The sequence below is a fragment of the Manis javanica genome, chromosome 9 (assembly GCF_040802235.1).
Source record: "Manis javanica isolate MJ-LG chromosome 9, MJ_LKY, whole genome shotgun sequence".
NCBI lineage: Eukaryota > Metazoa > Chordata > Mammalia > Pholidota > Manidae > Manis > Manis javanica.
Genome location: NC_133164.1, coordinates 84,169,958 through 84,184,757, shown reverse-complemented (window position 1 = coordinate 84,184,757; position 14,800 = coordinate 84,169,958). Strand labels below are relative to the sequence as shown.

Here is a 14,800-nt window from a genome sequence, read left to right as displayed (position 1 = left end):
AAACCAGAATTATCATTTTTCCATTTGGAGCCTTACTTTTGTATTTAGATCAAATGCATTCTACTTTCCTCTTTAAAAACAGATAGATCATTTATGAACATGTTGAGCTTGAGCAATGCACTTGACTTTCCTAAGATAGATTTCTTAGGTTTCTCAGAACCTTAATTTCTGTAGAATCTAAAATTTCATGGAGTTTAAAACTATTAAGTTTTTCTTTGACCCATAGAGTTTGATGTCTTCCCCCTTTTTTAAAAAAAAATTTGTTGTCTTTAGTTTTATTTCTCCATTTGAATCAAGCTATACACACACACACACACACACACATATTACATATATTTCCGCTTTTGCTAGTTTTATTAAACTGTCTTTTCTTACAGTTTTTCTCAGTGACAGGTGTTCAGCCTTTTCTCGAATTGCAACTTTCCTTGATTTCTTCTCAAAAGCTTCCTCCTGATGAAGAGTGGACACAGACTGTTTGGATACCGTGGACTGTTTGGATGCCGTGGACTGTTTGGATACCGTGGACTGTTTGGACACTGTGGACTGTTTGGACGCCATGGACTGTTTGGACACTGTGGATTGTTTGGACGCTGTGGACTGTTTGGACACTGTGATTCCTTCTTCACTAGCAAGAAGATTCCTTTGGGCTAGATAAGCAGCAGCTTCTTTAATTCTTTCTTCTTCTGTGTCTGTAATTCCGCTGACATGTACTTGGCTAAAATATAATAGCAGCAAAACACATACATTGTGGATGGCAGTAATAAGATTGCTTAATTTTTACTACGTTCAGAGCCAGACTTCAGACATTGTGTGCCATGACCAAAGAAAACCTGACCGAAAAACTTGGCAAATCAGGAGCTAACTCTTCACACATAGGAGTGACCTTCACCTTAAAAAATGATGATACCAATAATACCTATTATTGCTCTGGTACTTGCCAAGTGCTTTTTACATGCATAATCTCATTTATCCTCACAACAACCCAATGAGGTAAAACAGTATCATTTCTATTTTAGATATACAGTACAGTATCTATTTTAGATATACCCAAGGCTCACAATTAGATAACTTGCCTGAGGTTATTTCCATGATTTCCTTAGTATAAATAAGGTTTTGTTTGAATATGGTTGAGTCTATTATAAAAGGTTAAGTTACAAGTTTCCTTCCAGAAAAGATATTGTAGAATGAGATATATAGTTTGTATGGCTGTGATCCTGTTACTGTGTGCTTGATCTGGATTCTATAACTCAGCTGATATAATGTATAGCCAAAAGCTATTGCATACATGAATAAGTTCTAAATTTACACAAGATTCTTTGGCCTAATGGGGTTCTTTCTAAGATATTAAAGGTTATGTGTGAGTCATATAATATGACAATCTTCATGTGTGCTTGCACAGAGCCCTGGTGAGAAGAGATGATCAACCTAGAAATTGAAGTGGTGCTATTTATCAATATGACTTGTTTTTGTGACTGACGATAATAGCAGGTGAGTGGTACCATCCAAAGTGCTGTGCCTAATGCAGTAGTTACTGCTGGAATTGTGTTGGGATTTATTAATGCTGTTAAAAATATTTGGATCACTTTTAACCTCCTTCAGTACCTTTGTTGTCAACCCTATTGGATGTTTCAGTGAGGGAGTACATTGACTCTATAGAAGATTCTCTTGAAATTGAATTTCCTTGGATCTCTTAAGATAGGATTGTACATTTGCTTGTCTTGTAAGAATAATTACTTCAAAATTTAAGCAAACATTGCCATTGTCTTTACAAGTTCCTGGCACCTGAATCTATGTAGTTTGCTGAGGAATAGGATTAATATTTTCCCAAGAATGAAATTTCTCATGGAATATCACTAAAACATCTGTTAGACAAGATTAGTCCACTTTGTTTCTTACTAAACTTAGTAAATTTTAATTGCCTTTTCCTTATCTCTATGTCTCCATATATTAATAAGTTAGTCTCCACTGAGAAAGTCAGTAATATATCCACTATAATGTAGAGGGAGAAAAAGGAAGATGGAGATTTTTAGCTTAGTGTCCTAACATAATTATCTCTATTTTTTTTAAAACTGAGATTGGAAATGAATGAATTCATAAGTGAACATAAAGCAGATCATCATGAGAATCTGCCTGGAATTGTCTATAGAGGTTAAAATACAATACAGAGATATGAAATGAGCTTTGAAAGATGATAAATATAAATAATAATGGATTATATTCAATGCTAGTCTTGCTGTGTGTTGAAACAACTCTAAGATAAACTTAAGCTCACATTACCTGTAACAGTGGACATGTTGATTTGGTTCTAAAAGACAGAAAGGAGTCACAGTCTCCTTGCCTTTTCCATTTACAAATAAGCTCAACCTCAGAAAAAAATGTAATTATTTCACATGAGAATTCAAATACAATTAAAAAAATACTTTTGACCCAGGACAGCAGGTTTATTCTTCTTAAAGTAAATATAGGTGTATGTCAGTGATAACAAAGTTGACTCAACTTATCAGAGTATAAGAAGTAAAACTTTCAAGTGCCATCTGGAAGAAACAGTGTTTTCCAGAAATGCAGTATAATTGCTGAATGCATGTGTGTTGCACTGGCCAATTCTAGGGAGACTCTAAAATGCAAAGTCTCAGCTCTTCCACTACCAGCTATGTGACTTTCAGCAAGTTATTGAGCCTTGATTTCCTTGTCCAAAAGCTGATATACTAATAGGTCTCCAAGCCTGTACTGAGGATTTAGCAAGACAGTTTATACAAAGCACCTAGTATGATTCCCAGTAATCAACAGGTACTCAACAAAGGTTCATTTCTTTCCCATCCTCTTCTTAGATTGTTAACACTGCCAACACCCATTTCAACATAGTAATAGAATAAAAGAGATGGCTCCATATAAAAAATAAAGGAAAACAAGCAACAGAACCCAGAAGATGGATTTTTATTCACCTTTTCTTTTACTGCAGTTAATTTCATAAATTATCATTTCTTGAGCCTGGCCTTGAGGAGGCAAAATAGTTTGATGGGGAGAGAGAAGACACTGAAAGTAAGAAGGTTCATTTCATGCCCATATGGAGAGGCATGCCATGCCAGTTAATGCTCAGTTGATATGGTTTTTAAATGCTTTTTAAAAAACAAAGTAGGAAAAAAGCAGAAAATGAAATCTTTTCTTCTCTAGCTTAGCCATCTCTTGTAAGGAATATGAGCATATATTAAAGTAACTGTGAAGAGGCCAAGTCTGGGCAAATATACTTGGCAATATCATCACGTTTCAATGGAAAATCTACTTCTAAAAAAATCAGAGATATCAAAGATATCAAAGAAAAAGCTAAGACTAGAATATTATGTATCCTCTTACCCTCCTGAGTTCAGAGCAATTATGATATTAGTCTCTAATTCCAAAAGCAACTGTTGGAGAAGAATGGGAAGGAAAACACAGGAGAAAAGAAATAGGCCCCCAAAAGTGACATTATTGTCTGGGTAACTTCCTGACAGCATCTGCCCTGAGAGGATTTCTGGCCTTGTTTGGAGTATCACTGTAGTTCTATGAATGATTCTCTGTTCAAAGGAAAATGAACAGGGAAGGCTCAAAAAATTCCCATTAAACTTTAATTTGGTGTCCCAGACAACTTCCCTTTCAAGATTCCTTTGAATATTATAATTAAAAATACCTTTTCATTATAAACACAGAAATTTTGTATTAACAGATTTGTAATTTAGTGATTATTTTGAAGTTTACCTCAAAACAGTCAACTATTTCACATTAAACAAATACAAGCCAAGCATTCAAATTATGATGCAATTCTTTCATTTAGTCTGTTATCTAAGGTTTTTTTTCTTCTTAATGAATAATAATTAAAACTACACTGGCAACCAAGATGATTTCCATTTACTTAAATATATCATCTGATTTTTTTTTAGTTCACCCATCATTTTATAATTTTGAACATTTCTTTCTATTTCACCTGTAGTGGCTATATATAGTGTCCAATCATGAGGATCCAATGTTTTCCTTTTAATTTCAACTGGTTACATAACTAGAATTAAGTTCCTTATCATTCTCTTTTGTCCTGTAGCCATCCTGTGTGATGGCAAACATTTCTTTTTTGTAGTTCACTGTTTATTTTTTATTAAGGTATCACTGATATACAATCTTATGAAGGTTTCACATGAGCAACATTGTGGTTACAACATTCACCCTTATTATCGAGTCCCCTACCATGCCCCACAGCAGTCACTGTCCATCAGTGTAGTAAGATGCCACAGAGTCACTGCTTGTCTTCTCTGTGCTATACTGCCTTCCCCGTGACCCCCCTACATTATGTGTGCTAATCATAAGATGGCAAAATTTTTACAGCAACACCTCCCTCACTACAGGGTTTCATGGTTCCTCAGACTTTTCCTAACTACTCAATAAATGTTAGCTGCAATTATTATTTTTACCTGACAACATTTACTCTCCATTTTCTAATGACCAAAGCCAGGTAGAGAATGTATACGCACCGTCCTGAGAAAATGGGCACCATATAGTCACTTGGCAGATTTTCCTTCTCCTCCCCAGACAGAAGGCTCTTCTTGGCTCTCTTTGTTTGGAGACTCAACTTGGATGAATAATCTCCTAACATCACACTGGAATCTGTAAATCTGAAACAAAACCCCTAATATTAGGCAATGACCAAAAAAATGCACTTAAAATACGCAAAATGCTTACAAAAAGAAGTTTTAACTTGGGGAAAGTTTCACAGAATACTAGTTCTCTAATGTTATAATCATCTTTCATCTCTAGAACTAAAGCAGAGTGAGAAAGCCCTCAAATAACGCACTCGATGCAGACTCAAGAGGAAAATGGGTTTATAGTAATGTCATAGCTTTATGCCCCTTAACGTTTCACAGGAAAACAGCAGTGCTCTTGTAATAGTTCCAAATACCTTTTTCTGTTAAGTTGATGTTTGATGTTTAGGCAGGCTGTATAGATGGTTTGGATACATACTGCATCCAAATCCTTTTAGGGGATTGGTAAAATGCAAAATTTTCTGTAGAGGGAGCTCAAGTGTTTCTGATGCAGGGCCCCTAGGTTTGGCTTTGAGGCCTTTATGGAGTGTAGACAGACTCCTCTGTTTGAAGGAACACCAAGCTCATCAACACCAGATAATATGTTGATATGAACACACAGTGTCTCTGGAGTGACTCGAGACAACCACAGGGGTGTGATAAAGAACGCCTTGGTCAGTTCTGTTGCACAAAAGAATCCACCCATGCTCACTGATGCAAAGGTGCACAGGGAGGTAGGTAGCTCGTCTTCTAATAAACCAAACAATGTATTTAGTGGCACAGAAAACATGGCAGCAGAGATTGCACCTAGAGAAAAAGGATTAATGAAACAAAAAGTACAATCTTAAGTCTATATAGTTCTTGATGAAATAAAATGTATTTTCACTCAAACATATATAACTTGGCATACATTTCAGAAGTTCATGGACTATCTGAAGCCAATCCATGGACTCAGGTTAAATGCCCCTGGCCTAAAGGTGTTCCCAATAGGTAAGCTGAATGAAAACTCTTTACTAGCCTTGTAACTTTTCTGTAGATTTGAAATGATTCTAAAATAACAAGTCAATATTAAAAAGGCCCCTGGTCTAGAGAATCGGAAAAGAAAGTGAAGCACATGAGTGGTGTGGCATGGGAAAAGCAAGCTGCCCAGTGAAACAGAAAAACCTTCCAAATCACTCAAACTTTGACCATTTCCCAATTTTTAAAAAGCACTCGGTAAAGCAAGATCACCTAAATCAAAAGCAGTGGGCAGGCCAAACATATGCATAGTACAAAATGGATACACAATTATGCAAGTAAACTTATTCTCTGCTAAATAAGAAGCACAGAACTGTGGGGCCTCTAGGAAGCACAGGGACAGTGGCTCTGGGCCTGGGGGTATAGGATGAGCTACTGCCTTTAATCCCTGGACTGGGGTGGTGGCATAGAAATGGCAAACCTCTTCTTCCCTCAGGGTGAATAGCTCTTATTCATGATCAGCATTAAAATTAAAGGTTAGAACCTTGAATTCAAGGTTGTGGAGTGGTTGAATTCAAGGTTGTGGATTAGTGAAATTTGTTCCTGGCTGGCTGTTCCAGGCACAAGAAAATGACTACACTCTATACCCCCAGCAGGTTACAAAGTACAGGCTGTGCTTTCACAGGTCTAAATTTAAAGTGCTATTTTCTTGCACCCCTTTAATTCCATTCAAAATAAAATTAAGGAGTTTAAGAATTTCTGTTTTTTCTACTTACAGAACATTTGCATTTTCTAATTTTTCTCCTGTTTTCTCTTTTTGCTCCTTTCTTTTTACTTTCATTCATTTCAGTAATATTCTCAAGAGCTCATATTTTCAGTGTATTTATATCAAAACAGCTACGATTTGTCATTCTTGTTGTATTGTTGCTCCTTTTTTCTATCATTTTCCCCTCAAGTTAAATCTTTAAAATGAAGTATTTACATAGAAAGTGCCATAGTGTTATTACTGCATTCTCACAGGTAAATTAATAGTTGAACTTCATGGCTAAGATTCATGGCACTGTCATCATTTTCTATTTTCTATTTTATTTGGGACAAAAGACTTCACAAAAAGAATTATGATGTTATGTATTATATAGCATTATTTAGGAAATTCAAAATATTTAGAAAAAAACAAGTCTTTGTTCTGCTCTCTAAAGTTTCTTCAGGCTTTTGAATCCTAATAAAAAAGAGTATGTGAAGGATTAGATGTTCAAATACTATAACAGACTACTGAGTAATGCTAAATCATTTATTGAAGCTGACAAACAAAACTAAATCAGAAACCCAAACTTTTAAGGGACTGACTAGGTAATCATCAGTGTAACTAATTATTTGAAGAAAACCCATCAATAGTTTGTTTTGTTATGCCCATGAACATTGACCTCTAAAATCTTACTCTAACAATTTTAAAGTTGAATAATATTTTTAGAGGATTTAAATAGAATATGTAAAACTTAAATGTCTTCGAACTTAAATCAAAGGGCTAAGTAAGGTCTTGCTAACCTCTTAGGCTGTTAGTTATATCTAAATTTTGAAAATAATCCTCTGTCTTTTAAATCAGTTTCTGAGAAGACACTAAACAATAGGATGGATCTGTGTGAGTCTTTTAACTATTAAAATTAACATTTAATGTTTCTTATGTATACAGCTTAAATCTTGAAACTTTCTGAATTTCAATTTATCAAGGCAATGAAATTAAGCAATAATTAAGGATTGATTTGTGTGTGCACATGTGTACCCATGCATCTGTACCTATGTCTAGGTACATCTTTTTGTACTCTGCTGCTAATTGTGGTATATCCTCCATTAACATGCCTATAAATAGCAGAATTTAAAGAAATATCATAGTATGTGTGATATCATCACATCTACGATCAGTAGCAACACAGAGAAGGGATGTAGCCAAGGGACACAAAACTGTCTGTGGCAACATTCCAGGAACTCTGAAATAGGCTTAGACCTCCATCCAATTCCAGTACAGATGGTCCCTGATTTACAATAGTTTGACTTAACATTTCTCAACTTTATGATGGTGTGAAAGCAATACACATGCAGTAGAAACCGTACTTTGAATTTTGAATTTTGATGTTTTCCCAGGCTAGTGATATGCAGTGTGATATTCTCTGGTGATGCTGGGAAGCAGCAGCTAGCTGCAGCTCCTCATCCGCCACACAATCATAAGGGTGAACAACCAGTATGCTTACAACGTTCCATACCCATACGACCGACCATCCTATTTTTCACTTTTGGTACAGTATTCAATAAGTTACATGAGATAGGCAACATTTTATTATAAAAAGACTTTGTGTTAGATGATTTTTCCCAACAATAGGTTAATGTAAGTTTTCTGAGCATGGTTAAGGTAGGCTAGGCTAAACTGTGATATGCAGTAAGTTAGGTGTACTAAATGAATTGCTACTTACAATATTTTCAATTTACGACGGGTTCATAGGGAGGTAACAACACAAGGAAGATCTGTACTCAACAACAACAAAAAGATAACCTTCTGCTTTTACAACTTCATATTTATCTGTGACAGGAAAAGGAAGACAAAAACCACTTACAGAATTCTAGAGCGGGGAGATATCTCAGGGATATTTGTGCCAGGCTCCTCATGTTATAGATGTAGAAGACCTGTAGTGTCTTTGTGACTCACACATGTTCACGAAGCAAGTTAACAGCTGAACTAGGAGTAGCAACCATCTAATTAGTTCTTTTCATTATGCCAGTGTTTTTTTAGCTTTTGTGACTGAGTACTCTCCACCCAAAGACTGTGGGGATATGCCACCTACATATATTTATTTATTTGTAAGTTCTATGCATATACTACTGTATAAATATTCTTACTTTATGAACCATTCAATCAATAGAAAAAATATAAACTCTAAATTCAGTTTTTTAAAAATAGAATACAATACTATTTCTTCCTACACTTCTATGGTTTGTCTTCATGGACTCCCCACTTTGGAAAACATAACACTACATCATACTGCCCTTAACAGCTCTGATGTTCATTTGCAATTCCTGAATTTGCACATAAACTGAGGTTATGACATCATCTAGTTCAATAATAATCCAGGTTATATCACAGTCCTGCTGAAAATAAAGCATTAAAAACTCCTTAAACTTTACATAAAGTGAAATGCTAGGGGAAGAAATAGAGCTATGTTGAAGCAAAGTTTCTATGTTTTACTGGTATTAAGTTAGTATAAATATGAAATAGTTAGTAATAAGTTAATATGTGTATTATAATTCCTAAAGCAATCCCTAGCAAAATAATTAAAAATACAGTCAAGAAACACAGAAATAAAACACTTCATTAAAAATATCTATTTAACACAAAGTTTCTTTGAACTACATGGAAACAAAACCACAATATATCAAAGTTTATGGGTTATAGCTAAAGCACTGGATATAGGAAAGTTTATAGTTTTATGTGTCTAAATTAGAAAAGAACAAAGGTCTCAAATTAATAACTTAAGTTTCTACTGTAAGAAATTAGAAAAAAGTAACCATGAAACAAGCAGAAAGGAGAAATAATAAAGATTAGAGAAGTCAATGAAATAGAACAACTATAGATAAAACCAGTGAAACAAAAGTTAGTTCATGAAAAGATTGAGAAAATTGACAAACTTTCAATAGATTAAACATGAAAAAAGAATGAAGACACACATCAAAATCAAGAATGAAAGAGGCTACATCACTATCAACCCTACAGACGCTCACAAGGAAATATGACAGATGTACTTATGCCGAAAAATGAGACACCTTGAATGAAATGGAAAAATTCCTATAAAGATTCAAATTACCAAAGCTAATTCAAGAAGAAATAAAATATCTGAACAGACTGATAACAAATAAATTGAATCAGTAATTGAAAATCTTTGCACAATGAAAATCCTATGACCAAATGGCTTCACTGGTGAATTCCTTCAAATATTTAAAGAACAGACAATACCAAAATAATTTTCATATATTTTCAAAAACAGAGAAGGGAACATTTCCCAACTTATTCTATAAGGCCAGTATTATCAAAGCCAAAGACATTATAATAATAAAAGAAAACAACTGCCCAATACCCCTCATGAACATGGATATGAAAATCCTTCACAAAATATTAGCTGAATCCAGCAACATATAAAACCAAGTGGAATTTATCCCAGAAATGTAAAGTTGATTTAACATTTAAAAATAAATAAATGAGTGCAATGTTCCATATTAATAAAATAAATAATAAAATTCACATACGCATCACAATAGATGCAGAAAAAGTTTTTGACAAAATTCAGCATATGTAGAAAATCCTAATAGACACACCCACACACATGCACATACACATAGTAATAAGTTCAGTAAGGTCACAAGATGTAAAATCAAAACACAAAAATGAATTATATTTCTAGATATTAACAATAAACTGTGAAATAAAATTAGGACAACTCCATTCACAATAGTACCAAAAATAGTAAAATATTTAGGAATAATGTAACAAAGATGTATAACATGTGTACACTGAAAATTACAAAGCATTATTATGCTCTAACATTATTACAATCTACTGAAAAAATACCTAAATAAGTAAATATTCCATGTGCATGGGCTGAAAGACCTAGTATTATTAAGATGGCACAAAATTCATCTACAGTTTCAACATGGTTCTTATCAAAACCCCACTAGACTTTTTTCTATGTAGAAATTGACAAGGTAATCTTAAAATTTATATGGAAATATGAAGGAACTATATAGGCAAAATGTTTTTGTAAAGAGGAATTAAGTTTGAGAATGTACAGTCTCCAATTTCAAAACTTTTTATAAAGCAACAGTAATTAAGACAGTATATTACTGGCATAAGGACAAGCATACAGATCAATGGAACAGAACTGAGAGTCCATAAATAAACCCTTTTATTTATGGTGACTTGAACTTTGACAAAGGTGCTAAGGAATTTAAGAGGTAAAGGATAGTCTTTTCAACAAATGGTGCTGCGACAATTGTATGTCCACATGGAAAAGGATGAATTTAGAATTTTACTCAATATCAGAAAAAATTAATTAAAAACAGATCATATTTCTAAATGTAAAAGCTAAAATTATGAAACTCTTAGGAGATAAGAGAAACTCTTCATGTTGTTGAGCCACAGAGTTCCGAGATACATCAAAAGAATGATTCAAAAAGAAAAAATTGAATTGAATGTCATTAAAATTTAGAAGTTCTGGTTTTGAGAAGATACTGTTAAGAGAATGAAAAAACAAGGTATAGATGAGAGAAAATATTTGCAAACATCTATCAATAAAGGACTTGTATATAAAATACTTAAATAACTGATAACAGTAATAAGCAGAGAAAAATCCAATTAAAAAATGGACGAAAGATTTGAATAGGCATTTTACCAAAGAAGAAATGCAAATTGCCAGTAAGCAATTACTGGTTAACATCATTAGTCATTAAAAAGTGCAAATTAAAACCACAATGAGACCCCACTACACACCCATAAGAATGGTTACAGAAATAAATAAGAAGATAAAAGAAAAAAGAAAATAACCAATGTGGGCAAGCTTGAATCCTCATACATTGCCATAGAAATGTAAAATGGTACAGTCACTTTGGAAAACAACTGAGTAGTTTCTTATGAAGTTAAACATAACTTACTGTATGACCCAGCTCATGTTTTAGAAAGAACAGGAGAAAGTTGACTTCAAACATTATTGAACTATAGCCTTCTAGAATGTGTTATAATGTTGGAGTGCCACTGAAATTTTCACAAGTTTATTTTTTTAACTTTCTGTAACAATTTCACGTGTTCACCAGAAAACTTATTCAGCATCCACTGTGAACAAAATACTGTGCTTGAAACTGGGACAGGGATAGGAAGATAAATACCCCTGCTTTCTGAGAGCTTTACAGTCTTGTAGGGGAGTAAATGCTACCAAGCCTCATTCACTGTATTATGTCAATCAAAGAAGAAAAGATGGAAGGGCAGATGGAAGGCAGAAAGATAAGCAGAAAGACTAGTGCAAACAGAAGTTGAATTCACAGGCTTGGAGCCGATTTCTGTCTAGGGTTGTTAGGGAATTCTTTGTGGAAGGGCTGGACATTAAAAGATGGGTAGGTCATCCCAGGATGACAGAGTGGTTATGAACAAAGGCTTAGAAATAAAAGCTCAGTTCTCACGGCTCATTTATGTGTTGTCATTAGACTTCACTGAGTGGCCACAGAAGAGCTGACCAATTTTCCTTTAAAACTGGGTCTTCATATCTATTTACAATATAGTACTTTTTGCATATAGACAGAATGCTTAGCTGTTTACCAGAAGGAGGGCAATGCAGTTGTTTTAGTGAACTATGGGTCAGCTTCTAGAAAACTGCCCTTCTTAGCTGTCTTTGCTTACTTAGTCAGCCACTCCTCATCAGGGCTCTGTATCAGAAGTCACATCTCTTTCATCTTCAGAACCCCTGGGAGGGACAGGAACAAGAACTTGGAGTTTGCAGTCTCTTTCCTCATTTCTACTTTTCAAACACATTCTCCCCTCTTGCAAAACCTGAAAGACAATACTTTCTCTGGGCTTCTGTGAAAGGGTTTCCATCTACTTTTGATCCAGAGAAGCTTTGGTCTATGTTCCTCCTTTGATATGGGTATCATGTCAGCCTCAACACTTACTGACCTTGTAATTCTTGTTTTCCAGTCTGAACACTTATGGAGGAAAACATCATAAGATGTTAACTTCATAAGAAGCTACTTATTTCAGAAAAACATCAAAATTAGTGGGTAAGTAGGAGCCTTTGAGCCCCCTTTTTTTTTGCTAATGTATTTTGCAGAAAAAGCTTCTTGTAATATACAAGCATGAATTTACTTTGACCAACATCACCCTTGAAATTTACTGACATGTAGTGCCATAATAAATAAAGAGTCCCTGGTGTTTCTTTTCTTTTTTTGCACTATTTACCTTATACTTGTCTTTTTTATCTCTCTTCATTTTACTCTCTTGGCCACAGAAATATCTCATTTATCAGTTTAAAAAAAAATTTTAGTTACTTAAATAGGAATGTAACCACAATTTCTCTTCTATTTATTGCTTCACTTTCTCCATTATTTAAATTTCCACTGACAAGTAGTATTTATTCTTTTTTTCAGTAACTTTCCACAGATAATGTATGGCCGTGGTCCAAAAACAAATACTATGGGGGTCTGAATTGCTTCTCAACATGAATGTAGAACAGCCATGTATTCTAGAAAAGGCGGGTAGATAAATCACAGAGATTTAGATCTCTTGTGGTTATCTACATACACTGATTATATTCTACCCTTTCTGACTATTTTAAAATTAACATTACTAGATTATGGCCTTTTTTTAAGTAGAAGCAAAGAGTTTACTCCATATTTCCTATATATTATATTATACAGGACACCTGATGATGGTATCAGGAGATTCCACATAGAATCTAAGGCTGTGGTCCAAGGTTTGTAAAAGTTAGTTTTAATTACTTATTGACAAGTAACCGACATCCCACCCCACTTTGAGGATAGTTGCTGCGGTTGACTGGAAGCGGCATGAAAGTTATCTTCCTCATTTGAGGTGTTCCTGTTTTTTCTTGTTTCATCTAGAGAGGCTGCTGTGGAAAAGGTCAAGCCTGTTGCAACGGCTGCCTTGGGCTTCCAGAGTTCAGAGATGTCTTCAGCGAAGCTAAGTTACACCTCGCTGCCTGGCCAGCAGGGGCAGAGGCAGCATTTCACCTCCGAGCCCAGGGAGGTACAGCTTTGCCCCTCCTCCATCTTTTGCTGACTCATTATTCCTACTTTGTTAAAGGACATGCCTTCATTCTCACCTGCCATTGGGAGATTAATGCCATCCTGGGGGTACCTTGTATCACCTAAACTGAATTTAACCTGCAAAAGAGCCTGGCAAATAACATTTACAATGTAAAGGACAGGAAGCAGGAATGGATCCCATTTTTCTGGGGCTTCAGTGTATGTATCTGTGAAAGGAGGGGCTTGAATTAGATGAGCTTTTGGTCTCTTCCTGCTTTAACATCCCACAGTCCTATGGATCTACAAGCTGCTGATTACATGAAACTGGTATAACCAGAGATGATGTTTCTCTCTCTGCAAAACAAGTCACACATTTATAGAAGTGAAAGCGGAGGCAGGAGATTGATCCATGATGAGAGGAGCTATGTTCTCTGGACTCAGGGTTTGTCTTTAGGATTTAGAATATAACATTGCCTTTTTAAAAGAAGTAACTGGCATTAAATCTGTCCATTTCTGAAAAAACAAACAAAAACAAGTGACTGGCCTTTCTGCTTTTGTTAGAGTTTCCTGTACCTTCTCCTATCACATAGGAAGTAAAGTGACTTAACATTTTCTTGGTACTTAAATTCTGAAAGACAGATCCCAGAATGTTGTACTGGTTTTTGCTACCCAGAAACTATGGTGCTTTTTCCTTATATATAACAGGCAAGCTTGGATTTAGAGAAGAGGCTATTAGATGATTTCTAGAGGGGGAAAGATAAGAATATACCATGATATATCAGCAGCTTTACAAGCAAACTTCATTTCCCATAATGGTCTATTGGTACACTAATTTTTTATAATTCAGATTCAGCCACTTGAATCTGTAGATGGACTCAAATCCCCATACAATCATGGTTATTGTAGGTGTTTTCTTACCAAATACCATAAAAAGCACTAACAATAGAACAAGGTACTTGTTTAGAATTTTGGGGAATGGAGAATAAACAAATGGCTTTACCATCATCGAGCTCTCTAGAGTCTCTGAAGATTCACTGTGTATGGAAAATCTACATGGATCTTTTTGCAGTCTCAAAATTATGTGGCCAAGGGAGCTGCAGCTCTGTGGAAAAATCTGGTGGAATTAAGAATTCAGCAATAATTAATAGATAAAAAATTGTGGCTCATCACATCCTTTCTTACTGCACATCTGTTCCTGCCTGGGCTACAGCACTAGCCTCCTAACTGGATGACCTGCTTCTGCTTATGTACCACACTCTATTGCCTACATAGCAGCCATAGTAATTGTGTTACAGCCTGAGTCAGATCACGTCATTCTCCTGCTCAAAATGTTGCCACAGTTCCTTCCCTGTAGCTCAGAATAAAAAGTCCTTACAATGGCCACAAGGCCCTACTTGATCAGCCCTGCCCCATCCACTACCTTTCTGATATCTTCCCCACCTACTTTTCCCCTCACTCTTCCATTCCCTTACTAGCCTCAATGCTGTTCCTTGCTGAAGGGCCTTGAAGTG

The 14,800-nt window shown here is 35.1% G+C and overlaps 1 protein-coding gene across 1 annotated transcript in view; it reads right to left on the bottom strand.

Annotated features, from left to right (window-relative positions):
* Nucleotides 1–14,800, bottom strand: part of MYOM1 (myomesin 1) — a 141,319-nt gene that overhangs the window by 111,598 nt on the left and 14,921 nt on the right. The window contains exons 3-4 of the mRNA XM_037018322.2: nt 4,497–4,637; nt 376–715 (exon numbers count right to left, since the gene is read on the bottom strand). Of these exons, the coding sequence (XP_036874217.2) occupies nt 376–715; nt 4,497–4,637 (481 nt within the window). The remainder of the gene's footprint in view (nt 1–375; nt 716–4,496; nt 4,638–14,800) is intronic.